Source organism: Aedes albopictus, chromosome 1 (genome assembly GCF_035046485.1).
Source record: "Aedes albopictus strain Foshan chromosome 1, AalbF5, whole genome shotgun sequence".
In the NCBI taxonomy this organism is placed as follows: Eukaryota; Metazoa; Arthropoda; class Insecta; order Diptera; family Culicidae; genus Aedes; species Aedes albopictus.
This window is the reverse complement of record NC_085136.1, coordinates 76,890,360-76,918,338: the sequence shown is the minus strand read 5'-3', so window position 1 is coordinate 76,918,338 and position 27,979 is coordinate 76,890,360. Positions and strand designations below refer to the sequence as shown.

Sequence of the window (27,979 nt, the reverse complement as noted above, 5' to 3'; positions counted from 1 at the left end):
TTTAAATTTAATAACAAGGTTTATTTGTCTTAGTTAATAGAAAATTTATCCTAAATTGATTCAATTTTAAGTCGTAACCAGGTGATTTACGTTTCACTTATCGTTCTCCACATTTCGCTTTACTTTTTTTTTCATTCATGTGCTCTGGAGAATACTCGCTATTTGTATCAGAAAAGATTGCCATTTCTTATTTATGTCCTTATATTGGTAAATGCTACTAATTATATGTATCCGTTTACATTACAAATCGGACTGGTGTGATGTACCAGTGTGTCTCACTTATTGAGTTGTTACTTAGTATGAGGAAGTCTTGTATCATTTCATAAAATGAGGGGAGCACACGAGTGGACTATTAACACAAAAATTGCGGTTTCAGTCAATCCACACTGATTTGGGGTTCTGCGCAATCCAACAACAACAGTACAAACAATTGCTTATAAAGGGTCTTAACTCAACTTGGTAAAAAAGTGTCATTCGCTGTTTCGCTTTCTTTCTACGGTCGTCAGCGGAATTTTGTTCAACTGTAAAAAAGGCACGCGCTATAATGTACCGCTAAATTGATCGTTTTTGCCTGGCTAACAAAAAAAGGTTTCATCGAATTAAATTTTTGTCAATCGGCAAATTAAGTGATTGCTCCTCTCTCTGAAAATTTTAAGTCATTTTGGCAAATCGCTATTCCCATGTTTTGCAGCGTTTCTTTTTTTTTTCGTGCAGTGGTAAGGTGGTTGAGGATCGTCTTAAAAAAGTCCTAAACAAAGTCTACGTATTTACAAGAATAGTCAGATGAGAAAACACGAGTCGAGTTCATCACGCAGGCAGGCAGTTGAATCTAAAAAAGTGGACAATTCCCGTACGAACTTACCATCATGAATATTATTTTCTTCGTGTCTCGAGTTCAAACTATGACAAAGGTCTACAACGTCACCTACATAATATAGGCAAGTGGAAGTCTTCACCTAAAATTAGTAAAGATAAGGATGAACTTACTGGCCCGTATGAATAAAAAGTAGTAATCCACAGTTTACTACAATTTTGTAGTAAATACTACAATTATTGGTATGAATAAAAGTAAACAGAGCATTTACTACACTACAAGTTTCGAACTTACTACTTTTGTGGAACATGTTCCACAATCGGTATGAATAAAAGTAGTATTTACTACAAGAAATTTGTAGTCTGCTCTTGAGGTTGCTACAAAGCCTGTGATGCGTGTGTATGAAATCACAACTTGTGTTTGCAATTCTTTTTCAAAGATTGTGTTTATTTTTTTCAACAAAAAGGGTATTCTTCGAGAATGTTTAGTTAGATGCAAGTTTCGACGGACATTACCTTTCGGAAAGCGACTCAAGAACCATCAAGTTCCAGCAAAAAACGATGTTTTGCTGTCGGCGTCCCGTGCGGAGGGTTTTGAAGCAATTTACCCCAGATAGAGCGCCGTGATGATGTGGCAATTGAATTTTCATGATTTTTAACGGAAATTAGTGGCTTTTGCTGTGGTTTTTTATTAACGTTCTGGTGAGTTGAAATTACTGAGGAAGTATTCTGTAAGCGTGGCCTGTGGCGCAGCGGCGACCGTAAGTGCATGCCGATACGCATGGTGCATTTGAGAAAGATTTTTATCCTGCTAAGGTGCCCTCACGATCACTTCTTTCTTCAGTATTGTTAACTTAAATGAGGAAACTGCTGCAAAAATCACTACAGGTCGGACTCGATTATCCGGGTGACTTCAAAATTATTTCACCCCGGATAATCGAGTCACCCGGATAATCGAGCCATGCTTCTTTTCTTTTATTTTTGATGTTCTTCAATCAAAAACTGTTCATTAAACATAGAAGCTAACATACATGACGTTATAGTGCCTAAACTTAACATCAAGTATTATTATAAGCATGTTTTTTGAAAATGAAATTTTCACTGCAAAATGTGAAAAAATAAAAATAATTTTCAAATAGGTTAAATCCAATTTTCAGGTGTTGTATTTGATGTTTATCACATTTTTTGACATATTATAATCTTAAATCTAGTAAACAAAGCATAAACAAACTTTTCCCCGGATAATCGAGCCATTTTTGCCGGATAATCGAGCCCCGGATAATCGGGCCCCCGGTTAATTGAACCCCCGGATAATCGAGTCCGACCTGTATTGTGCGTTTAGCACTAAATTGATTTCCGAAAAAACTTCATTGACTTCCGCTGCCTTTCCTATGCGTTAAACATTACGTCGGAAGTAGTGCGCTGTATAGCAAACCAGATTTACTGTACAGCGCACTACTTCCGACGTTATGTTTAACGCATAGGAAAGGCAGCGGAAGTCAATGAAGTTTTTTCGGAAATCAATTTAGTGCTAAACGCACAATATTTTGCGACCATAGTTTGTTCTGAATTGCCGACTGGTGGAAGAAGAACTACCAAAACAAAAACAAATCAAGCATAACTTTTCAATCCGACGGAACTCGAGAATGTAAACAAATCCGGGTTAACTGCTGCATGCATGATTCATCAAGCAAATTGAAGAACCCACATCCCTGTTTGATGATTTATTGCTTAACCCTATCCCGCCCATGACTTCATGAGCACCACCAGGCATTTGAAGAACTTTATTTCATGATTTTTCTCGTTAAAAATGGTCAAAGCACAGGATGCTTCATTTGACAATCCAAGAAAAGTACTTTCCGAACCGGTTTTATACAAATTTATTATAATTCGAGACAAGTTGTTCTCAAAAACTTTAAACTTTTTGCCAACAGAATTCTAGAATGGGGTGCAAAAAATGATTACATTGGAAAATTGCTTATTTTTTGCACGCCATGTGTCCAGTGGTGCATATATGCACCATTCATATTGTATCAAATTAATAGTTTAAATACACATTTCAGATCTTTTCAACGTATGACTACACAAAGAAATAGTAAATCTGCTAGGGAACTATTTTTATTTCAACCCATGAGGATAACCATGCCATTGATTAACACGTCAAAGTTTGTCATTATTTTTTTTTCGAAAAAATAGCTTTTCGTGAAAACTTTTTTTGACAAAAACATTGAATTTTTATGCGCATACTTAGTGTAATGCCTTTAGATAGAGAACAACAAGTGAAATCATGATTTACAATTAAAAACATTCAAAAAACTTCACTAGTTTCAGAGATACAAGGGTTGAAAGTTATGGTGCTCTACAGACACCATGGGCGGGAAAGGGTTAATTTGTTTAACTAAGTATATTTTTCGAAACGACGTATCTAACTATTTTGATGTTTACAACTTTACTGATAGATACACCGGTTTTATATATGAGAAAACCAAACGACGTATCTAGCCAAAATCAAAAGTAACAGATACACCAAACTGGCACCATACAAAGGCGACGTATCTGGCATGACGTATCTCTAACCAACCCGGTGTATGTGTATTTTTATCAAAATTCATTGTGAAAATGATATGGAATGAGTAGGTTTTGTTTCTTACCTAGTGCGTGCTATAGGTGCTATATCCCTGGTGATGTTAAGCACGAAAAAACTTATGAAAAGTCTTTTTATAAAAAACTATTTTAGTGAAATGGTCGTCAACATTGACCATGAATTTACTCAGATCAGTGAAAAAGTTAGATACGTCGATTTGAAAAATTATGCTTGAAATAAAGTAGTAAATACTACTTCGAAATTTTCGAAAGTAGTATCTAATACATTGTTCGAAAAATGGTTTTATTCATACCAAGGCTACTACTTTGGAGTGGATCATATTTCAAAATAGTAACTACAAAGCACGAGTAGTTACTACTTTTTATTCATACGGGCCACTGTCAAAAAAGTAGTTTTTAAATGCAAAACTAGCTTTTTCTGAACTTTAAGTTTATTTACCTTCATGGAAATGGTTTAGTTTATTCTGTGTTTATACATTGAATGTGATCATTAGTTTATTAAAAATGAACACATAAAACAAGAAACTGATTACTTCTATAGGTAAAAATCAGCTCAACAGAAAAGTACAAACGGAAAGGTATGATTCTTAAGGTTCGGGAATCGTCCAACACTCTGTGACTGTGATACCGCCTCCTCCTCGAGAGATCGCCCGCAAAGATAAGTCTGTCCCCTGCCTGAAACGCTCTGGAATGTCTGCGCAGTGTGTGCGATGATGTTCGGGTCATTTGAGCAGCTCAAACCGAACGGAACTATCCGACGTCATCACCTCTCCTCAACTACCACCGCGGCGTGATGGTGTGAAACTTCCACGACTGATATGCATTGTGTACGTCGCATGGCATCAGGCCGAGGGTTCGCGTCTGGGGAAGATATCCCATGCACATCTTGTACGTCCGATGCAGCAGGGTGGAAGTGCTTTCGTCATACTGCCACGGCCCATCGACCGTGCCCATCCGGCAGAAGGCTAGCTTGATGCCCATGTTGTCGGCTTCGATGCACCGCTCCCCAACGCCCAGCTGCCCGGCAGCATTCAGCCGGATCAACTGATTGTGACCCTGGCCGTGGCAGTGCTGCAGTCCGATCATGGCCGGCGGTTGACGACCCAACGCATCGACGCACTTCTCCGTTCCGGAGTTCTTCAACTCGCCCCAGTACAGATTGGCCGGAAGTGCCGGGTACTTGTCCAGCACATCATACGCCACGTTGTCCATATACCATTGGAAGCTCTTGCACTGCAGGCGTTCCTTCAGCGCCAACTGCTCGCTGATATCACCCATGTCCAGGTACCGCGCCAACGGTTCCCGGGTGTAGAAGTACTCCTTGTACTGCTCATCGAACCACGTCTCGATCACCCGCTTGTAGTTGATCGTAATCAGCGGTCCCTTCTTCTTGTTAGCCAACTTGCCAAAGTTATAGGGCATGAACCCGCGGTACACATGTCCCACCCGGGAACATGGGACCCACTCGATACTGCCGCCGCACTGCCAGATCTTGAAACTCAGCTCGAAGTTCTCGCCACCCCAAACTAGCAGACCCGGATCGTACGCCCCGATCTCCAGGAAGAACTCTCGATTGATGGCGAACAGTCCACCGGCGTGAGTCGGACTCTTGTACGGTTCGCTGTCGTGCTTTCGGCGTTTCTGCTCCCGACGGGGCACTTCGTTCTCTTTGTACAGCATGCCCCACTCGAAGATGCCTCTGTAAGAAGGAGAATGAAATAAAAGAATGAACATATTGAACAAAGACCAGCAGCGTATTACAAGCTTATAGATCATCATAATTCTAAAAAAGTTGAAAAATATTCACTGAACGTCTGGATCTAGTCGATTAAATTCTATTTTCTAAGAAAAATTAAAACATTTGTACCGGAAGTCTGGAATCCAAATGTTCAGGACGTTTCATAAACCTTAAGGAAGTTTGGAAGTGGTAAATTCACAGTGGTTTCAGTTAGTTAGAACACAGGCGAGATTTCTCGATCAATTTCTGCAGGAATTTCTGAAGGAATCCCCATAGAATTCGCTAGAGAAATCCCTAGAATAATCATGACAAAAATCCTAAAGGAATATCTGGAAGGATTACTGGAGACATCACAGGAGGAATTTCTGGAGCAATCCCTGGGAGAATTCCTAGAGGAATACCTGGAGAAATATACAGAAGAATTCCTGAATAAATTGCCGGTAAAACTTCTGGAAGAAACCCTAAACAAATTTCTTGAGTAATCCCTGGAAGATTTTCTAGAGTAACAGCTGGAGGAATTCATAGCGAAATCTATAGATGAATCTCAGCAGAAATTCCTGAAGGTATCAGAGAAGCAATTCCCACTTAAAATCTCTAGGGAAATTCTTGAAGCAATCCGTCTACAAATCACAGGAGAAATTCTGGGAGGAATTGCTAGAGAAATCCCTACAGCAATTATGGGAAAATCCTGAAGAAATAGCTCGAAGGATTTCTGGAGACATCGCATAAAGAATTTCTGGGGAAACTCCAGGAAGAACAGCTGGAAGAATTTCTAGATGAATCCCTGGAGGGATCGCACGCCGAATTTTTGGAGCAATTCCTGGAGAAAACCAAAGAAAATCCATGGAGGAATCCCTTAAAATCTCTAGAGGAACTGCTGGAAGAATCCTCGGATCAATTTTAGTAGGATTTGCTTGCGGAATCTTAGTCAGATTTCCTTGAGGAATTCTAGCTCAAACTGTTAGAGGAATCCCGAAAGGATTAATGAAGAGAAATCCCATGAACGATTACTGAAGGGATACCTGGAAAATATCTCTCTTCTTGGCGTAACGTCCTCACTGGGACAAAGCCTGCTTCTCAGCTTAGTGTTCTATGAGCACTTCCACAGTTATTAACTGAGAGCTTCCTCTGCCAATGACCATTTTGCATGTGTATATCGTGTGACAGGCACGAAGATACTCTATGCCCAAGGAAGTCAAGGAAATTTCCTTTACGAAAAGATCCTGGACCGACCGGGAATCGAACCCGTCACCCTCAGCATGGTCATGCTGAATACCCGTGCGTTTACCGCCTCGGCTATATGGGCCCCTCTAAGGATGGAAAAGGGGGATGGCTTTCTCAGTCTTCAAATCAAGAACAATGTTTATCTACACAACACGTATGCATGGAAAGCCACCCAGAAGAACATTCCTTATGCAAATACCCCAAAAATGATAGACGGTAGACACTATGACCCTGGAAAAAAGGCCCAAATTCCCATGCCGAAACGTCGGAAATGGAGATAAAAATCGTCCTTGATTCGAAGACTGAGAAAGTCATCTCTCTTTCCATCAAGTTTCCAGTCGTAAAACCCCAAACTAATATTTCTAAAGAAGTTGAAGGAATCCTTGGAAAAAAATCTAGAGGAATCCCTGGGGGCATCTTTGGAAAGAAAAAGCGAATTTGGCCTCTTTCCACAAAGATTCAATTGAACGTAAAGATATGTTTTCCACTTCAGCGTCCTCTGTTAGAGGGCATTTCATACTTGCAATCACATGAGCTGACAAAAAGACAATTTCAAACAACGTAAAAAGAAAGCTTATGCTTGATTTATCGTCCGTAAATGCTGCTCCAGTATCGCCAGCCTAGCCATTTACACTCACACAAGGAACCAATGAGATAGCTGCTTGAGCTAATGGGCATCGTCAATGTGTGAGCGATGGTGATCGTCTATATTTAACCGATAATGGCGCTTGCTGCGTCAAGTTACAGGTCAATGGGTAAAAGGAAGAAAGTAGACTTGATAGTTTGATCGTTACTAGCCACACGTGTTCCTGGTTCTCTAAAAGGTTATGAGCCTCGTAAAGCTTGATGCAAAGCTTGAAGTTTTTCAAGAAGAAAGAAATATGTGGTTCGAAAAACGATACCAAGCTGGGAATCGAGAAGCTAACCCACCGAAATTACCCGCAATGGAGTTTTGAAACCGTTAAAATTGGAAGAACTTCGGAAATACGTTTCTGGCTGAATTCATGACTGCTTGGACATAAGGATCCCTGAAATCTGGAGCCACGATTTCGCTGGAGGTCGAGACTCAAGATCGGATAATAAAACCTGACAGCAGATTTAGATCTAGGACCTGACAGAACTTCAAAGTATGCGTTGATGACAAGCTACCCAAAAAGGGTGACCTGACTGTATGCGATAATTGGCGGGGCATCAAGCTGTCACGCATCGTTCTCAAAGTTCTCTGCAAAGTGATCCTTAACCAGCTACAGGAGAAGATTGACACATCTCTCCGACGGCAGCAAGCAAGATTCCGTGCCGGACGATCCTGTGTGGACCATATTGTCACGATCCGGATCATTCTGAAGCAAATCAATGAATTCCAAGAGTCTCTCTACCTGGGGTTCATTGATTACGAAAAAGCTTTCGACCGCCCAACTAACATTTTCAGCGCTATACGCTTAAGTCATTTGCTTTCTATTGTGTAACCATCGAATTGATGCAGTCAACGCTGAATAAAAGGGATGTTAGTCAAATATAAACCATAAGCGAATACACGGCTGCAAAACAACCATCATTCAGCTATCAAACTCGGTTTTCAGAAATCAATCACTTGTCACTGAGGCTGTCTTTACTGCACTCTATTCTAACTCCGGGAGATTTCCCGGAAGATGTGAAAATTTGACCAAATCGAATACGAGTTCACACTAATAAAATAGCTGCTACTATACAGTACAATTCGTAATACTAAAGAATCCACAAATCAGCAGCGCTTTGAAGGCCATTATGCGATATCATTACAGCTAGAAACTGTTGGTATTCCAACGCGGCTTGTAGGAAGTAAACATTCAAAACCAACTTTACAGCTACTACACAAATACTTTACAGCTATCCATCTCTGGCCTGTGAAATTATTGTGCGTTGCAAGAAAAGTACAATTATGGTGACTACTTTTCAAGGCCTTCAATGATGGGCAAAATTTAATCGCAGTGCAAATGCCACGTGCAGTCGCAGCAGTCATCATATCACTCGGACACATGGCGACCTCTTCAAGAATTATCAAAGAGCGCTATGATGGAAAATTTGAAAACAGGTCTGTTCTCTTAGGCGACTGTCTCGCGCGTATCTCTGACTGCGGGTAAAAGTAGTAGTGTTTACTAAAATCACTGCTCACATCTTGCATCTGGCGAGATTCGGTGAACATCCACTGAACTTTCGGTCGCTGGATGTTCATGAATATGTCATTTTTTGTAAACAGTCCGCAGTTACAGATGAAAAGAAGAAGCAATCCAGAGGAAAAAGAAGACCGTGGATAAGTCCATCAGGACCAGTGGATACGGATTATTCAATTTTAAAAGCCATAACTCCAGTTACACATGTATTGCGTCACGGTATCCATAATCTAATTAGGGGAAATTGCCTATTCTCGGCCGTTTTGTTCTCTTCGTCTTTGGTTTTTTTTTTTTAAACCTATTGAACTCAGAGTTGTTCTCAAATCCTTCCCAACTAAGCCGAATTATACGGCCAAGTTTCAGGCAATTTGGCTGACAAAAACCCCCCATGACGAAGAGAACAAACCTGCCGATAATACCCATTGTCACCCTATATTTAATCGATAAATTTGGGGATGCCATACAACTGTTATTTAACAACTGTGAAGAGGCTGAAAAAGCGCCTTCTCAAGATGTTATTTAGTTAGTGGTTACATAGGAACCGAAATAAGAGCTATGACTTGGTGGCACAGAAGCTGCTCGCACAGCATATATATACTTGTACTTGTGGATTAAGTTCGCCAGATTCATTGCACGCAGAAGTCGGTCCACTCAATAATGAGCAAGATCTACTCAAATTTGTATTCATCCCATGGCACTCCTAAAGTGAGCAAGTGGGGCCTTACTCATTTTTGAGCAAGTGCTTCAAAGCCAAAGCAGCATGAGTAAGCTTCACACATTGAAGCGTTTCGTCACCAATTTGGAAGAATGAGTAACCGTTACACATAAATGCGTATGCGTCGCTTGCTCTGAAAATGGCTAAATTAATTAATTTTTAAATGTTTTCAGGAAAATAAGAAACAATAGTTCGAATTAATTAAATATTGAAGAAATTTATTAAATAATTGATAAATTGAAATTGAAGAAATAAATCGTGACGGCTCCGCATCGGGTGTCATCCTCGGTGTCATCTACACCCAATTTATCCATTATACCTACCAACATCCAGCGATGCAGTTTTTCACCTAAATTAAATAAAAACTAAGTATAACTACTTAATTTAATCTTTTTTTTAATGGAATACTTACTTTTGGAGATCACCCCAGAGAAAAGTTTTTTTTATTATTTTTTTTGTTGTAGAAATTGACAGACGCTTGCTTTTTAAAGCGTTTGTCAACACAAGCCAGAAGCTCAAAAATGAGTAACTGGCCATCAGCTCACGGCGTGAGTAAGACGTACACATAATTTTCACACATTCTCCCGGATTTGCAACGATGCTCCACAGTGAGTAACAGTTACTCATGCGATGAGTGAAGCAGTTTAAGCGTGTGGTATAGGACTTGCATAGAAGCTTCCGTCCATATGTACAACATAGTAACTCAGCATCAAGCCGTATAAGGCAATCCATGACGACTTTTCGCGATGGGGGTGACAGCCAAAACTGTAAACATAGTGTGAGTACAACTTAACAAAATTTCGTCAAGTGTCGTCGGTGCTTATGGGTAGTACGCTGATCGCAAGATATTTCTTGGCCTACACTGAACGAAAATCCCCGCCACAAATTGAATGAAAATTGCCTCATCCGAGCCCCATGCTTAAAATCAGATGATTTTTTGATTTTTGTCATTTAAGAGCTGATCTGACAGAATCAAAACAGACGGTATGAAAATCATCCAAAGCGACCACTATAATCATACTATTCAGAATCAAAACAAATCTGTACATGGATGATTTTCATTCAAAACCCATTCAGTTTATCGGTTGAAATGAGAATGAAAATCCTTACGAAAGTATATAGACATTGTTCATTGCAGTATACAATTTAAATTGATTTAAATTCTTAATTAAACAACTAATATTACAACCATCACAACAAGTTAGAAGGAATCTGATTTCAATTGAAGTCAATTTCGCTCGAACTCGTTGAAATGGTTGTAATATTAGTTGTTTGGAAAATAACAATAGAACAATATGTGAATTATTTTTTATTTGAATTTTATTGGTTTTTATTATCAGAAATCTCATTTTATGTTAATACACATTATAAATATATCACCATTCTGCATCACAGTCGAACACTTTTGCACGACGCATTTTTTTTCGCAACTACTTCAACGTTGATTTTGCCATTATAAACTGTCAAAGGATGGCGCACCAACAGCAAAATGAAAAACAATCCAAAATTGAATTACTTTCAGAATGGGGAACATGCAGACAATTAGAATACAAAAAGTAAACAAGAATCCGTCATTATTGTTCAGAAAATCATTCGATCGCGATTGTCATTCAGTTTTAGGAATCACCGAGTGAGCCCTGGGATTGAGCACACGATTGAATGACAATTCATATTTTGAGTTGTGGGGATTTTCATTCAGCAATTGAATGATTTTCGGTATGAAGCATAGAGGAAAATGCTTTCCGATGTTTTTTTGATGATAATCATTCACAACAAACCCCAAGCGAAAAATCATTCATTAATTGTGTCAATTTCAGTTTTATTACAGGATGATTTTGGTTCAATCGAAGGCAGTCAAATCATTCTGCTGAGAAATCATTTAAAATTCAGATTTTGCGGGTCTGTACCGCATTGAATGAAGAATCATTCTTTGTACGGCGGGCGTTTTCGTTCAGTGTATCTCGATGCGTGGAAAATTCAGGTAAGGAATCGCTCAAGAAATAAGAAAGCGTCGCTTTATTCCGGATCCTAGTACGGAGCTGAAACGAAACGTCAAATCAAATGGGGCTTGCTGTGTTAAATTTCTTGACCATTCCGGTCACGGAAAAATAATGCACTGAACATGGCACTGAACGAAAATTACTTGAGCGATTCCGTTTGAAGTGCATACCTCGCATTAACAAATTCCTTTGTGTTCAATTGTCACCCCGATCATCGATTGTCAAAAATACATGGTAAACAAAAAAAATCAGCTGATCGCATCTGTCTCATCGATTGCCTTATTGAGGACGCTTTGTTGACGTTTACATTCACAATAAATGTTAGTTGGGCGTCTCAATCACGAAAACATGTGGGAAGCCCTTAGGCGCAAGGGTGTCCCTGAGAAAATCATCGGCCTCATTGAAGCACAGTACAGGGCATTTTTGTGTAGAGTACTGCACAATGGAGTATTGTACGATCCCATCCAAGTCGTTGCTGGAGTGAGGCAAGGATGTATACTATCACCGCTACTGTTCCTCATCGCAATCGACGAGATCCTGGTTGGTGCGATTGACCGTGAACCAAATCGTGGATTGCTGTGGCAACCCATTACCAAGGAGCACCTAAATGACTTCGAACTGGTTGATGACGTTGCTCTCCTAGCTCAACGGAGCTCTGATATGCAAAGCAAGCTCGATGATCTTGCCAATCGCTCTTCAGCGGCAGGTCTTACCATCAACGTCAACAAGACCAAATCGTTAGATGTAAACACGATCAACTCTTCCAGCTTCACGGTAGCTGGGCAAGCAGTGGAGAATGCTGGAAGCTTCCAATATCTTGGTAGCCAAATGACGGCCGATGGCGGCACCAAGACCGACATAGGCGCACGGATCAAGAAGGCGAGGGCTGCTTTTGCGAGTTTAGGAATGTATGGAGAAACAACCAGATTAGTCGACGCATTAAAATCCGAATTTTCAACTCGAACGTGAAATCTGTGCTACTATACGCCAGTGAAACCTGGTGTGTATCAACGGAGAACACGCAACGGCTGCAGGTCTTCATCAATAGATGCCTGCGGTATATAATTCGTGCATGGTGGCCTCACAATTGGATCTCCAACGTGGAGCTCCATCGTCGATGTCATCAAAAGTCGATAGCGACAGAAATTCGGGAGCGAAAGTGGGGGTGGGTCGGCCACACTCTACGCAGGGGCGGAAACGAAATCTGCAAAAAAGCGTTAGACTGGAACCCAGCAGGACATCGCAGCAGAGGCAGATCCAGAGGCTCATGGCGGCGCAGCCTCAATAACGAAATCAAGCAAGCCGACAGAAATTTGACCTGGCCACGGGTCAAGGCGATGGCTGGCAATCGCCCAGGATGAAAATCTTTCAATTCGGCCCTCTGCACCACCGTGGGTGCCCAGGACTGAAAGTAAGTAGTACCGGAAGTCTAGAACCCAAATGTTCAGGAAGTTTCGTAAATCTTAAGGAAGTTTGGAAATGGTTTCACACTGGTTTCAGGTAGTTAGAACACATGCTAAATTTCTCGATCAATATCTGCAGGAATTGCTGGAGGAGTCGAGTCCTCATAGAATTGGCTAGAGAAATCTCTAGAATAATCATAACAAAAATCCTAAAGGAATATCTGGAAGAATTTTGAAAAAAAACATATGGAAGGATTATTGTAGACGTCACAGGAGGAATTTCTGGAGCAATCCCTGGGAGAATTCCTAGAGGAATACCTGGAAAAATCTGCAGAGGAATTCCGGAATAAATCGCCGGTAAAATTCCTGGAAGAAACCCTAAAGGCATTAATCTTTGGAAATATTTTCTAGAGTAATTCTTAGAGAAATCTATATTTATCCCAGCAGAAGTTTATGTAGGTACCCGAGAAAGAATTCCTTTATAAAATCTCTGAAGGAATCCTTGGAGAAATCTGTTTATAAATCATAGGAGAAATTCTAGAAAGAATCCCTGCAGGAATTCTGGGAGGAATTGCTTGAGAAATCCCTATAGCAATCATGGAAAGAAAATTCTGAAGAAATAGCTTGAAGCATTCCTGGAGACATCACATTGAGAATTTCTGGGGAAATTCCAGGAGGACTTCCTGAAAGAAGAGCTGGAAGAATTTCTAGATGAATCCCAGGAAGGTGCCCAGCAGAAATTCCTGGAGTGATCGCATGCCGAATTCGCGGAGAAGGAATCCCTAGTGGAATTCCTGGAGAAAACCAAGGGAAATACCTGGAGCAATTCCTTTATAATCTGTAGAGAAATTACTGGAGGAATCCTCGGAGAAATTTTTGGAAAATATCAGTAGGTGTTGCATGCAGAAAGAGTTACAGCTTAAACTGTTAGATGATTTTTTATTGGATTACCAAGAGAAACCCCATGATTACTGGAAATATCTCTATAGAAGTTGGAGGAATCCTTGGATAAATTTCGAGAAGAGTTCTTGGAGATATATCTTGAAAGACAATGCGAATTTGGCCTCTTTCTACTGGGACGAGATTTAATTTAACAAAGATATGAATTCCAGTTGAACACTTACTGTTACAGGATATTTCATACTTACAATCACACCAGCAGACAAAAACACAATTTCAAACAACGTAAAAAGAAAGCAGCATGCTTGAGCGCGATTGACCGCCAATAAATGCTACTTCAGTATCACCAACCCAGCAACACTCACACAAGGAACCTGTTTGGAACTAACATGCATCTTCAATGTGTGAGTCCTGGCTCTCTAAAAGATTATGAGCCTATTAAGGTGAAACGGGACGCCGTGTTATTTTTCCTCTCTCTTTCTAACAATTTGCCTCGCGATTTTGAAGATGGTAATCTCGAGTTCTATCGCACTGAAGATGCTGAAAAACAATCAGCATATGCACTGCAAGTGAGCATACACAGTGATAGGTTTTTGTTGCAAAATATGAAGTAGAATCTGAGATTACCATCTTAGTAGCAACAGAGCAATGGCGGATATTTCCCCGACCGTCCCGTCCGCCCTTAACGCCAGTTGCGAAAAAGCGTGAAGTTTTGAAACCGAAAAGGAAGACCTCCGGAAATATGTTCTTCCGACTGACGTCACGACTGGTTGGACATAAGTTTTCTATCCAGAGGATTTTTACGTATTTACTCTCATAAATAATTACGAGCGGTGTTCTTCCGGGATTTCAGAGAGTTGTTCTTGGAATTTGTACTAAAGTTCCTCGCGGATATTCTTCTAAAACTTATCCTAAGTTAGTCCTTCAGAAATCTCTCTTTGTTGTTTTCCGGGATAGCTTTCCAACAGTTTCTCTCGGGGTTTCACGAGGTTTTCGCAGATGTTCTTCCAGAGAGTTTTTCGACATCTCCTGGATTTCTTCGCGAGATTGCGCCCGTATTTCCTCCCGAGTTTTCAGAGTTTTTTCTTGAATTTCCTCTATATTTACTTCCGAGATTTCTTCTGAAGTTCTTCTCGAGATTTCTTCAATAAGTCCTTGCGGAGTTCTTCGCCAGATTTTACCTAAATGTAGGTTGCAACCTAAACACGGATGGGATGAAGTTGCGAAACAGACGAAAATAGACAAACGTAGTTTCCTAGCGCCGGCCGAGCTTAGTTTGAACTGGACTTTTTCAGCTACCGTAGAGAGAGCCATGTCACCACAATAACTCGAAGACAACATTTCAATCCAACAAACCGTTTGCGAGTTAAAAATTTTCAAGGTAGAAAATTAGATTTTTTTCATGCGTCCTTTTTAAAGATTAGGTGAAGAATATTGCAAAACAAATAACATGAAAAACCTTTCCAGATAGAAGCTCAAGCATAAGATAAATTTCATTTGTATGGATCAGTGAAGCCAACTTTTCTAGCGTTCACCGGGGTTATGTCAAACACACAAGGCTACGGTGGCGTTATTTGTTCATTCCATAGCGGCCGTTTTAGTTATCTTAGTGATCCGTTGAAATATGTCGCGTCTACGCAATTCGTGCTGGAGCTGGAAATGCTCTATGGGTAAAAACAAATTTGCCGCACAATTACCAACTGAGACACAGAAGAAAAAGACGATGAAAAGTAGGTACCTACCTACTTAGCATTAGCTCAACTCTGTTCCATGAGAACAACATTTCAACACCCATATCTACGTGCTGATAACTTCAAAGCAAGTTTTTTTTTTAAATAATCACCATTCATGTTGTTTATTGCAAACAACATAGATGTTTAACTCAATTCAAAGTTTGAGAAACACACACCGAGAGATGTTTGTTTAAATCAACACGAATAATTGTTTTCATATCAGGTTCAAAATAACAACTCTTATGTTCAGCGTTTGATAAAAAAGATGTACTGTTTACTGTAACAGTTGGAGAGAAAAACTTTAACGGATACATACATCAGCTGGATGTTTGGTGAACCAGTCAGGTGAAAAAAAAACTTTTGGCATAGGGGTAGGCGGGGCATAATGAGCAGGTGGGGCATAATGAGAACCTTGTATTTTCACTGTAAATCTTCAAATTAACAAAACAAATTGCTTGATTGTAGCCTTATTATCTAAAATCCAATGAGTTGATGACAAAACATTAGTCAAAAAATCCGTTTACCTTGAAAAATTAATCAAAATGCGTAAAGTAGTCATGTACTGGGAAAATATTATAAGAATCAGGTGACCGAAAATAAGGTTTTGGGTATCGAAATCACAATTTAGTGGGCATCTATCGATTTTCTTGATATTCCCTAGACCAATGACATGTATTTGTAACACTTTTCAACTATTAGTATAATTTTTTTGTTTTAAAAATATGTTTCAAAGAGTTGGTAGTAGGGTGGGGCAGAATGAGCAACTAGTGAAAAAATAATGAAAATAGTAAACATCGTCAACAAGCAAGTTTTAATTTTTGTTTTCTCTGTTTTGATGCATATAGCAAGGTTTTGTCTGTAACTTTCAATTTATTAGCTTGAAAATTTCAGTATTTGTATATTATCACCGTTTTTAAAAACATAAAATTTTACAACATTTATAAGTTTATTCGGAATTTCAACGATTAGCTTTTGTCAGTTAAGGTTCAAATGAGGATTGAACGTTAAAATTAAACATTGGTTGCACTTAATTTACTGGATTTGGTGACAAAATGCTTAAGCTGCTCATTATGCCCCGCCTACCCCTAATGTTCGTTGTTTTCAGCAAGTCGTTAAGAAAGGTACTGAACATGTCTTTTGGGTGCGTTGATAAATATGCCAGTTTTATGACGCATAATTAGCCTATCTCTAAACGAGATAGAGATAGCTATTTTGTAGCGGCGACGTCTTCTATAGATGTAAATCGATTGCAATGCAGAATATGAATACCACCTATACGACTGTCCGACAAGCTCTCTTCACATGCGTTGCTTGCTGATAAAAAATAAATGTATCGCAAATACAAGGCCAAAATATCAGTCATCAAAAATATGAATATGCACTAGTAATAATGGTTTTTATGTGCATTTTTTTTTTGGAGAACGTAAAATATCTATTTCAACGTTTAAACTGTGAAAAAATAGAGCATCAAGTTCTGCTGAACTTCTAATTTGGAAGCCATGCATAACATTGTTATGGCACGACCCATAACAACAACCGCTGAGATAAAACTTATTTTATGAGGGGATATCTTCTTTATAACGAATATAAAACTCACCTGTAATGATGTCCATCCGCGTACACCGGTCGATACTCGAACGTCTTATGATCGATTCCATCAATCACCGGAACGGTCATCACTGTCCTATCCCGATAAATAGGAGCCAACAGTGGCGGCAGCCAGTTCGTGTTCACCTCACAATGGGCATCCAAATACACAATGACCTCCCCGGTCGCCTCCTTGGCCCCTCGGGACCGGGTCCGAATCAAACCTTCCCGTTCGACGTTCCGAATCAGCCTCACCTTGCCATCGAACCGCTCGATATAGTTCTCGAGCTTTTCCTTCAAATCCTCCTTGTCCGAAAAATCGTCCACCAGGATAATTTCGTGCAGCACATGCTTCGGCGATCGGTTCAACACCGAGTGGACCGTTCGCATCAGCACCGAAAAACCCTCGTTGTGGAACACGATAATCACACTGGTCGTGGGCAGATCATGTGGATAGTCCCAGTGTTTGCACTCCTCCAGCCGAGTGTCCCGGATGGTTCGATCCAGCGAGATTGTGTCGGAAACTACGATGTTCATGCCGTATTCCATCTCCGCATCGGAGGCACGATTCTGTTGATCCTCTGGGAGAATGTATGCCTTGCCGCCTTCTCCGGGCCCATCACGACGGTCCACTTCTTTCGGTTCGAAATTGCCGAGACCTGGAAATAAAGGAAAGTGGATATGAAGGTGATTTTGTATTCGTCAGGCGTTTCAGAAAATTCTCTACAGACATGTCAATTCATCAAATGGACGCGGTCATTGCGCAATGAGAGTATATTTATTATTAGACTATTAGACTCTCATTGATCATTGCGTTCTTACAAGGCGACTTAGGGAGATGAACAAATTTATATGCAACAACCGGAAGGATTTGAGGATGGTACGAATCAAGTTTGCATGTTGAGAAAGGCGCTTTATGGATTGAAACGGGTAAGCCGGATTTTGGAATTTCAAGCTAGACGGCGAATTGAAGAAAATGGGCCTAAACCGTTCAAAGTTCGACACGTGTGTATTATCGAATCCAAGGAGATCAAGTTCTGATAGTGACGATATACGTGGACGATTTTTTTATATTTTCAAACAATACTGGAATGACCGAAGCTGTAAAACGAGATCTTGCGAGGAAATTGGGAGAGACTGAGCAAGTTCTGGCAATCAAGATTACAAAAGAAGAAGGTATTATAGTCATTGATCAGGAGCGTTACATAAATGAATTGTTGGAGGAATTTCAGATGGTAGAATGCAATCCCGTACAAACTCCCTTGGACCCCAATCAAAAGCTAACCAGCCAAAAGAGACCAAAAACGGAAGCTGAACGTGACAAGATGAAGAAAATTCCCTTTCGTCAGTTAATCGGAGGCCAGCAGTTCCTAGCCCAATGTTCCAGACCAGATATTTGCCATTGTTATGTGCTGTCGAATGACAGAAGAAATGCTATGAGCAATCGCGCAATACTCGTATTGTAACACATGAAATGTAACGCACTCGAACTGACGTTATAGAAACGAAATACATGTGACCAGCACTTTAGTTTGATCATCGAGCAAGGCACATCTTATCTTTTACCTCCTATCCGAACCTCGACTTAAAACAGTACAGCTGACGACGAGGAAGAAGAAAAAGTTATAAGTTAATTTGGAAGTTGCACAGTTCACAGTGGATAAAAGTGGAAGTTTCCTATTATCCAGCAATCATCAACGAAGCTTTATTGCAGCTAAATTGAAGCGGCGAGAAACGTGAGAGACATCATTTCATTTCTGTGCATCTGTAGATTTGGCTGGCAAATCGGGGACGCTACTTGCAGGCTTCAGCAAGCGGGATAAGTTTTTCCGTGGTCTAGGAAAACTACAATTCGGTTGGTTTACGACAATACAGACGATTTAGTTGGTGAGATTAATAGCAGACATTAAACAACCGTTTTTGAAGAAGTTTTCCGGTGGATTGCGGCGAAATTCGCGGAGAGACCAGACGGCTGCGCAACGGCAAGGCCAGGCCTGGGTGAACGTCCCGACTGATTTCCCGAGAAAGCTATCGTAAACTGGTGAGGTAATTTCCCAACCTTATAGGAAGTTGAGGTGCAGTCCTTCCACTCAGCGGTCTCGTTCAGGGTCCCGTAGATTTCGGCGTGGCTATTGTTGCGCCATGGCAAATCCTAGTATTTTAGTAACCATTGAGCCGTACCGAAAGGGAACGCCCTTTGGTGATTGGATAGAGCGACTGGGTTTCTTTTTTGTGGTTAACAACGTTGCAGCCGATGCAAAACGAGCCCATTTTATAACCCTTAGTGGGCCGACAGTATTCACCGAACTTAAGCTACTTTATCCTAATGGAAATTTGGCAGAAGTCGAATATGAGGATATGGTTTCCAAACTGCGTGCTCATTTCGACAAGACAGAATCAGACTTGATTCAAAAATTAAAGTTTAATAACCGCGTCCAGCAACCGGACGAAACTGCCGAAGACTTTGTATTATCAGTAAAATTACAGGCTGAATACTGTGCATTCGGTGATTTTAAGTCTTCAGCCATTAGAGATCGCGTTGTTGCAGGTGTTCGCGACAGGTTACTGCAACAAAAACTTTTAAATGAGGAAACTTTAACCTTAGAAATGGCTGAGAAAATCATTACGACCTGGGAAATGGCCGGGGCAAACGCCAAAACCTTGAATGTAAGCAATTTTGAACAAATAGCAGCCATAAGAGGTCAAGGACCGATGAAATTTGGCTCTAGGTTCGAACAATTGAGTAGGACCTATGATTTAGCGCGAGAGGGCTCGGGTGCTAGGTATAATAGAGCACCAGTGAAAATTTGACTTGGATACCAAGCGTATTCCAGAAACATAGCCTACCACGGAAACCAAGACGGGAGGAATACGACGAAGTTCAGAGTAACGGACAAATACCACCATAAAGGTAACCGCCTCAACTATGCAGATATGATCTGTAACTTTTGTGGGATCAAGGGGCATATCCGGCGAAGATGCTTTAAATTGAAAAATATGAGGAAGGATGCGGTGAATATGATGGACACAGGCAGCCCGGAACCCCCCTGAAGAGAAACACATCACCCGACTAGAAAAATATATCAAGTTTATAACACAGTGTGTTATGATGATATGAAATTTTTCTCTAACTTATTTTGTTATAAACAAGATGCAGGATGATGTTAAAATAACTAAAACTGTAACAAAAAGTACACTGGTCTAATCAAAATAATAACCTATTCTGTTATAATTAGAACAAATTTATAACACAATATGATATAAATTTTAGCTTCGAGAAAACTAGTTTCTATCATATTTTGATACAATTATGAAAATTGATGTTCTGAATGTCAAAGAATCAGAACTAAATTATTTCACAATGAATTATTTAACAACATTTATAACATAATATGATACAATTGAGTTATAATATTATTAAACACCAATGATGTTAAACATGATTATATCACAATGAGTTAGACATATCATGATTTGTTATAATTATGTTATATTTTTGTTAGAATCTTCTAGTCGGGCAGCGACCTGATGAATCGCATGAGGACGCAGTCAGATTCGGATAGCGATGATGGAAGTGACGCAGGTAGTGTTTCATGTATGTTAGTGTCTTCTATCAATAGGATTAGTGAGCCTTGTTTAGTGGGAGTAACTATTGAAGGGAAGCAATTAAAGATGGAGGTGGATTGTGGATTCTCGGCATCTGTAATGAGTAAAGCACAGTATTATTTGAATTTCAGCAAACCTTTAAAAGAATACAGCAAGAATAAACAATTGATCGTAGTTAATGTGAAAAACTAAAAATAGAGGGAAAAGCAGATGTTCTTGTTAAATTTAACGGCACTGAAACTAATTTACAACTTTTGGTATTAAACAGCAGCAATAACTTTATTCCATTAATGGGAAGAACTTGGCTGGATGTTTTTTTTTACAAATTGGAGACATTTTTTCTCAAATTCAATAAACATTAACATGCTGGTAGAAAATATTGCCGATAAAACCCAAGAAGTAAAAGAAAAGTTTGGTAACGTTTTTATTAAAGATTTTTCAACGCCAATCAAAGGATATGAAGCGGATTTAGTACTGAAGACGGATCAGCCCATATTCTAAAAGGCTAATGACGTGCCGTATCGTTTGAGGCAAAAGGTTTTTGACTACTTGACCAAACTAGAAAATGAAAAGGTTATAACTCCTATAAAGACCAGTGAATGGGCATCTCCAGTAGTAGCTGTTATGAAGAAAAACAATGAAATACGATTGGTTATAGACTGTAAAGTGTCCATAAATAAGGTCATAATTCCCAACACTTATCCTTTGCCTACAGCACAAGATGTGTTTGCGAGTTTAGCGGGGTGCAAAGTCTTTTGTGCACTCGATTTGGAAGGAGCCTATACACAGTTAGCCTTATCAGAGAGATCAAAGAAATTTATGGTCATTAACACCATTAAAGGATTGTTTACTTCAGGGTTCCTGATTTCCACTTTTCATCTTCTTCCACATTCGAAGACAGTCAACAGCGAACGGTTGTCGCTTTAGTTCGTGTGTATGCTTGTCAGCGACGACAGCAAACTCCGGTGAACGGTGGGAAGCCACACTTGGAAATTACTCATTCGTCCACATTCGCATCGCAAGCGAATGCGATTCGTAAGTGATGCGATTGACATTGTGCATACGAAGTTTTGATGTTTTCGAATTATTTTCTTTGCTAATCTAGCATTTCAACAAAAATACAGTAAAAAAGTATGCTCTTTCTCTCTTCTTGGCGTAACGTCCTCATTGGGACAAAGCCTGCTTCTCAGCTTAGTGTTCTATGAGCACTTCCACAGTTATTAACTGAGAGCTTCCTCTGCCAATGACCATTTTGCATGCGTATATCGTGTGGCAGGCACGAAGATACTCTCTGCCCAAGGAAGTCAAGGAAATTTCCTTTACGAAAAGATCCTGGACCGACCGGGAATCGAACCCGTCACCCTCAGCATGGTCATGCTGAATACCCGTGCGTTTACCGCCTCGGCTATATCCAGACCAACAATTGAAAAGGCCACATCAACATTGCGTAAACAAACACGTTTCTGTCGACTTGAGGCCTTTTGAGATCCACCCACGCATCTCACCACCATTAACAGAAAGCTTGATGTTAGCGCTTTCTGTTAGTGGTGGTGAGATGTGTGGGTGGAGTTCAGAAGGCCTCAAGTCGACAGAAACATGTTTGTTTACAAAATGTTGATGTGGCCTTTTCAATTGTTGGTCTTGATATGGGCCCTGGCTCACCTCGATACCTCCAAAACCTGAGGACTTACAAAGATGCTGTCTTCAGCAAAGTTATAACTTTTGTGAAAGGCAGCATTTTTGTAGGTGTTTTGGTTTTAGAGATATCGAGGTGAGTCAGAATGATGCAATATTGTTGCAATACTTTTTGTGAGTCCGTACTTTTGACGGGTAGTGTATGTATATGAAGCAGCCGACTGGGTTCCAAATCAGTGCCAAGAGCGATGTGTGTCTGCTGCGGACGGATATGGAACCGGGAAATTACAGAAATGTTCTGGAGGTTGGGATACTTAGGGCCGATTTCTTCACCTTGGCTTAACCGGTAAGCCAGGCTTACCCATATAGTTAAACCTGGTTTAACGCTTAAGCCAGGGTGAAGAAATCGCCTCTCGACCCTTACAGATGGAAGCAGATCCTTGCTTATTCGTAAAGAAGGCTTAATTCGTTTAACATTCATACTGTTGTAGGTATGTAGACAACATGTTCATTGTTTGTCTAGACGATGGGAAATACAACAGGATTGTGAATACTCTGAAGATGCAGTTCAAGCTAACCACCTTAGGAGACGTCAACAACCATCTTGGTATCCGAATCGAACGAGGACAGGATGGATATTTTTCGCTGGATCAAAGTGCATAAATACGCAAGATCGCTGCCAAACTTGGGCAAGTGGACGCAAAACCCTCTCATATCCCATTGGACCCCGGTTTTGCAAAATACCTAATAGCAAAAGGAGGAGGAACTAATGCTTCGGAAGGACGATTTTCAAAGACTAGTAGGCAGAGTTTAAAATTTTCATTTTCAATGAATTAAATTCATCGTGAATTTTGAAAATTCTCAACCGAGGGATCAAAATAAAATTCATTTTGGTGAATGAATTTTTCAACCTATTCATTCACTTTTCTGTCACTGACAATTTTCACTGAGAAATATAACTGGACCGTAACTCTCTATTATACTTCCAATCATCTCAAAACTTATGTATAGTAGTTAATTAGAATATTAATTATGTTCTCTATTTGTTCATTAAGTCGGAGTGTGCGTCTGTTAACAGAAATAGCACATTTTACGACTTGTGAAAAAATATTCGTGACAGAGAATTGAATGAAAAAAGAGAGGCATTCATCTGACAATGAATGTGGCCAAACACGAATGAGAAAATGAGAATGTCAATCTTCACTTTCAATCTTCGATTTTTTTTACTCTCTGCACTAGCTACTAAGGTGCTTTGCTGTATGCTGCGGTGAACACGAGGCCAGATATAGCAATCAACGCATATGTTCTGGGCCGAAAGGTGTGTAATCCAACCCAGGCTGATTGAACGGAGACCAAACGAACGCTACGGTATCTGAAGTCGACCGTAGATTTAAAACTGGAACTTAGGGACCTGGACAACTGGAAACACACGTTGACGCTGACTGGGCCAGAGACCACCGAGACCGCAAATCTAACTCGGGATTCATCTTCCACTTACATGGACCCATTTCCTGGGCTGCCCGAAAGCAACAGTGCACTTCCTTCCACTGAGGCGAAATATGTGACCTTGGCCGAGGCCTGCCAAGTTGCTCTGGGATGGACGTTGACGAAAGAGCAATAGGACCGATCATCGTCCGGGAAGTTAACCAGAGCTGCTTAGCAATGCTACGAGCCGAAGGATCCAGCACATCGACACACGGTTTAACTTCATCCGGGAAAGCCAAGGGCTGAAAGTCTCTCTAATAAAGACAAATCAATCAATCATCCGGGATCTTGTAAGTAGGAACGTTATCCATGTCGAATACTGCCCCACAGAATCAATGATCGTCGACGCCCTGACTAAACCTTTGTCGTGGGTAAAACACGGTACCGGTTAAACGTGAAATGGACGAATTTATGCTGGCCTACTTACTCTCACAGAACATTTTGATGTTTGAACGGTGCCGGTTTCTGTGAGAGTAACCGCGTGCCATAGTGCCGCTTCAAAGTGAGAGTGAGAGTGCTCGTCCATAGGATTTTCGTGGATTTGCTATTGTTGATATTCTTCTTTGTGGCTTCGCACACGCGCACTCCCACTCTCACGCGTAACTATAACGGCGCCCTAAGGTTATAAGTACACAAGGTCAAATATTTGACAAGGCAAGAACTCAGATGTTGACGGATGTTGTTTCTGTTTGACTCTAATGTAAATTCGATCGAGTCAAACAAGATGTTTGAGCATTGGTTTCTTTTTGTTTTGGACAAATATTTTACCCTTTGTACTAAGATCGTAAGCAGGCCAGCATAAAATTGTGCAGAAGTCCATTAGTGAACTCGTGAAAAAGTCTGTAGTTGCAGCTTGAGGAGGAGTGAAGGCTTCACCAAATCGCAAGTGTGGTTTTCTTTTTTTAGATTTGAGCTCGTCTTCGATTGCTGTTATCCACATCTCGATCTCAGGACCAGTTACAGCCTCTTCATACGCTCTGAGTGCTGTTTCTAAATGATGTTCAGCGACTCAGAGTATCGGGCGTGAGTTTTACCTTTGGAACTTCTTTCCGATCGACGGGGCAGTGCTGAATCAAAAACTTCATCGGTATTGCTGGAAAACTTGATACTGTTATCGCCTAACTCGGTCGGCTCCTCCTCCTGAACGAGAGTAGATTCCGCTTCTCACAAATTTTCCTCAAATTCGTCTTGGGTTGGTATTCCATCTGGGGCTTCATCCGGTGTTTCTGGATTGTATTCAAACGATTCAAACTCAACAACTTCAGGATTGGTAGCTTCTTTCGTGCGGTCATCACCTTCGAGATAACGAGAGTCCCTGCTGATCTAGACTTTGTCGGTATCAGGCTCAATGAACTTGTACGCCTTGTAATGGTTCGAGTATCCAATAAAAACCATCTTGACAGCTTTCGGCTCCTACTTAGTTCGTTTTTCATCCGGAAAGTGAATCTATGCAGAACTTCCAAATATCTGCAGGGCTTTAAATCAGGAACCGTTCCATACCACTGTTTGTGCGGCCGTGCGGCGTTTTCTGAACTGTCCTTGACGGAAGAACGTTCTGCAAATGAGCTTGTGTGTTTACTGCTTCCGTTCAATATCGGTATCCGAGCTTCGCATCAATTAGGAGACATCTGGTCATTTCCACGAAACTGCGATTTTTCCTTTCGAAAATATGCAACAAAGTATTGCGAAGTAATCCCTTCTGCACGGTAGAATCTTTTGAGTACCTTTGACTTGTATTCACCTCCCTGGTTCGATCGTATGATTGAAGGCTTATATCCAAAACGCGTTTCTACCATCCTCCCTCCATCCTTATCTTGTCAACCGCTTCTGACTTCCATTGGAAAGAAAAAAAATAGACCACGGTGAATCTCGATCTGTCATCTATCATGGTCTTGAAGTATCTTGAGCCTCCAGGTGTTGGTGTCTTCATCGGACCACAAATATCCGTATGAACCAGCTCCAGAACACTTCGAGATGATTATGTTGTTTCTTTGAGAAAGGACAAACGAGAAATGTTTCCTCTAATCGGGCAATCTTCAATGTGTATTCCTGTGGCAAGCTTGCTGTTTACCGTTTGACGAATAGCGTTTGGATCTCGGTGTTTCAATTTCCTGTGCCAATGATTCAGACATTCGTTGGGGAGTGGACTGTTGCTGCGGTTTCGGATTTTATCAGCTTGATGTAGAATCCTCCAGACTGCACGGCTGTAGCAGCAGGCATACCATGGAGCGAAATTACACGGAAGATTCCTCCAGGAACTTCTTTAAGGATTCCTTTACAGATACTATCTGAGATTTAATAAGGAACTCTTTCCGTGATTCTTCCAGGAGTTTCTCCTATCCTCCAGGAATAGTTACCGAGATTCTCCTAATGGGTCCTTCTGAGATTCCTGTAGAAGATTCGTTTCTCTTAGAGGTTCAGTTTCCTTTAGAATATCCAGTTTCCTTTAGAATATCTTCACTGAAAGTCTCTCAAATAAAGAAAAATCAATCAATCAGAATATCTTCAGCAATTTTTTTCCTGGGATTTCCAGCAAGAATTCCTTGAGAAATGAAAGAAATATCGGAGGACATCCAATATCCTGCAGGACTTTTATAAGGAACACCTGGGGAGTTATTCCATAAGAAAAACTAATAATAACAAAAAAAACTGTATAATTTCCATTAGGAAGATCTGAGCGAATTCCAGGATGTACTTCCGGATGAATCATGAGGAATTCCCGAAAGTACTCCTAGAGAAGAAAGAAGTTCGGAAAGAACCTTGAAATCAGTTCCATACGGAATTCAGAAGAGCTCCCAAGAGTTTCCAGAAAAATCCCAGAAGGAATTGCTGGAGGAACCCCGGAAGGAACTATAATGATACTTTTGGAAGAAGTTCCGATAACAAAGGATTTTATAAAAAAATACCTGGTGTAATCTCCGAAGAAAATCCTTGAGGAATCCTATTAAGGAACTTCTAGAGGAATCCCAGGAAGATCTCCTGGAGAAACATCAGAAGAAAGAATCCCTGAACGAACTGCTTGAGGAATCCCAGTAGAATGTCTTACAGGAATTACAGAAAGAGCTCTTGAAGGAATCTCAGAAGAACCAAAGTCCGGAGGAATCCAATTTGGTGTGCAATATTAGACGAGGTGCTTCAGTTGTAATAAAAGTTGATTAGAAAGAATTTCTCGTCTTTTATTGGAAGGATCCCTACATCCAAAACGAAAGAATTTTCAAAAGGAGGAATACCAGAAGGAATTCCAGGAGAAAGTTTTGGAGAGCCCTCACTAGGAACTCCTGTAGGAATTCTCAAGAAGTAGGAATCCTAAACAAAATTTGAAAGGGTCCCTCGAAAAGGATAAACATTCAAACGTTTTTTCCTGGGCTGGTTACCTTAAATCTCCTAACGAATTTTCCTTAAAATGATTCTAGCAAATCAGCCAACTTATTCACATCGTTTTGCGTTTCCCCCTTCTAGCTAAAAGCAACATGCGAAACAAATGCCAAGCCTATTCGACTCGCTTCCATGCACAACGGAGCTCCATCCGTCTGCGAAGTTTCCCAACCGGGCTCCAACCATAGAAGAATAATGCCATAAACCAAACCCCATTTATGACACAGATATACCTAGGCTAGGTAGGTAGTAGGCGGCTCATCATTTTCAGACTCTTCTGTTGATTCGCACACACTATCAAATGTCTCCCCGTCACGAAGAAGGCTCTGAGATCGTAGCAACCCGATATCGACATTTAACATGTCTCTCATCAATCAAATGAATCACAGCAACCTACCTTCAATCAGCACCGGGAACACATTCCGATGGTCCTGCTGGACGCGATGTCCTCCTTTCCCTTCGCCGGTCAACCGGGCCGCGAACCGGGAATTGTAGGCATCTTTCACCGTTCGGTGATCCACTCCGGACCAGCTCGCGATCAGGTACAGAACGAACACCACTATCACAACGGTGACGGCAATCCGGGCGATGCGACCCCGGCGGATGTTGGTGACCCGCATTCCGAAGCAGGTTACCAGATTACGGCAGTTCCTCTCAGTGGCAGCTAGCTGCCAAAATCGAACACTATTCTCGGAACTTTCGGTAAAAACGACGATGACGGCAGTGTTCCGTGATGGATACCTGGCTGTCTGCTTGCTTGCTGCACTCTCGATTGTCTACGTGTACGTCTTTTTTCTCGCCTGGCTGGAACTGGATATAGCACTTCTACTGGGGGGACGAAGAGCCGCGGATAAAAGCGGAGTTGTGCGCGTCGCGCGGGGAGAATGTTTTTGGGGTCTTCTGTCTGCAGTTATCTTCTCTTCGCACTGACGTCCAGTCTGGACGAACGAACGACGATGACGGTGGACGGACGAGCTGTCAAAAGTACCGTTGTGCTGTGTAGTGGTGCAG

The 27,979-nt window shown here is 40.8% G+C and overlaps 1 protein-coding gene across 1 annotated transcript; it reads right to left on the bottom strand.

Moving 5' to 3' along the window:
• LOC109422038 (N-acetylgalactosaminyltransferase 7) lies at positions 1-27,979 on the bottom strand. Its single transcript, XM_019696676.3, has 3 exons — positions 27,366-27,979; positions 16,878-17,526; positions 1-5,116 (listed from the first exon to the last, which is right to left on the bottom strand). Exons 1-3 carry the CDS (start codon positions 27,586-27,588, stop codon positions 4,195-4,197), a joined length of 1,794 nt encoding a protein of 597 aa, XP_019552221.3. The 5' UTR covers positions 27,589-27,979; the 3' UTR covers positions 1-4,194.

What these genes read in the sequence shown, in the direction of transcription:
- LOC109422038 (XM_019696676.3), bottom strand. Translation starts at nt 27,588, where the DNA reads ATGCGGGTCACCAACATCCGCCGGGGTCGCATCGCCCGGATTGCCGTC. An exon ending in GTTCCCGGTGCTGATTGAAG is followed by an intron (nt 17,527 to 27,365) that starts GTAGGTTGCTGT and finishes CTTTATTTCCAG; the next exon opens with GTCTCGGCAATTTCGAACCG. An exon ending in GCGGATGGACATCATTACAG is followed by an intron (nt 5,117 to 16,877) that starts GTGAGTTTTATA and finishes TCCTTCTTACAG; the next exon opens with AGGCATCTTCGAGTGGGGCA.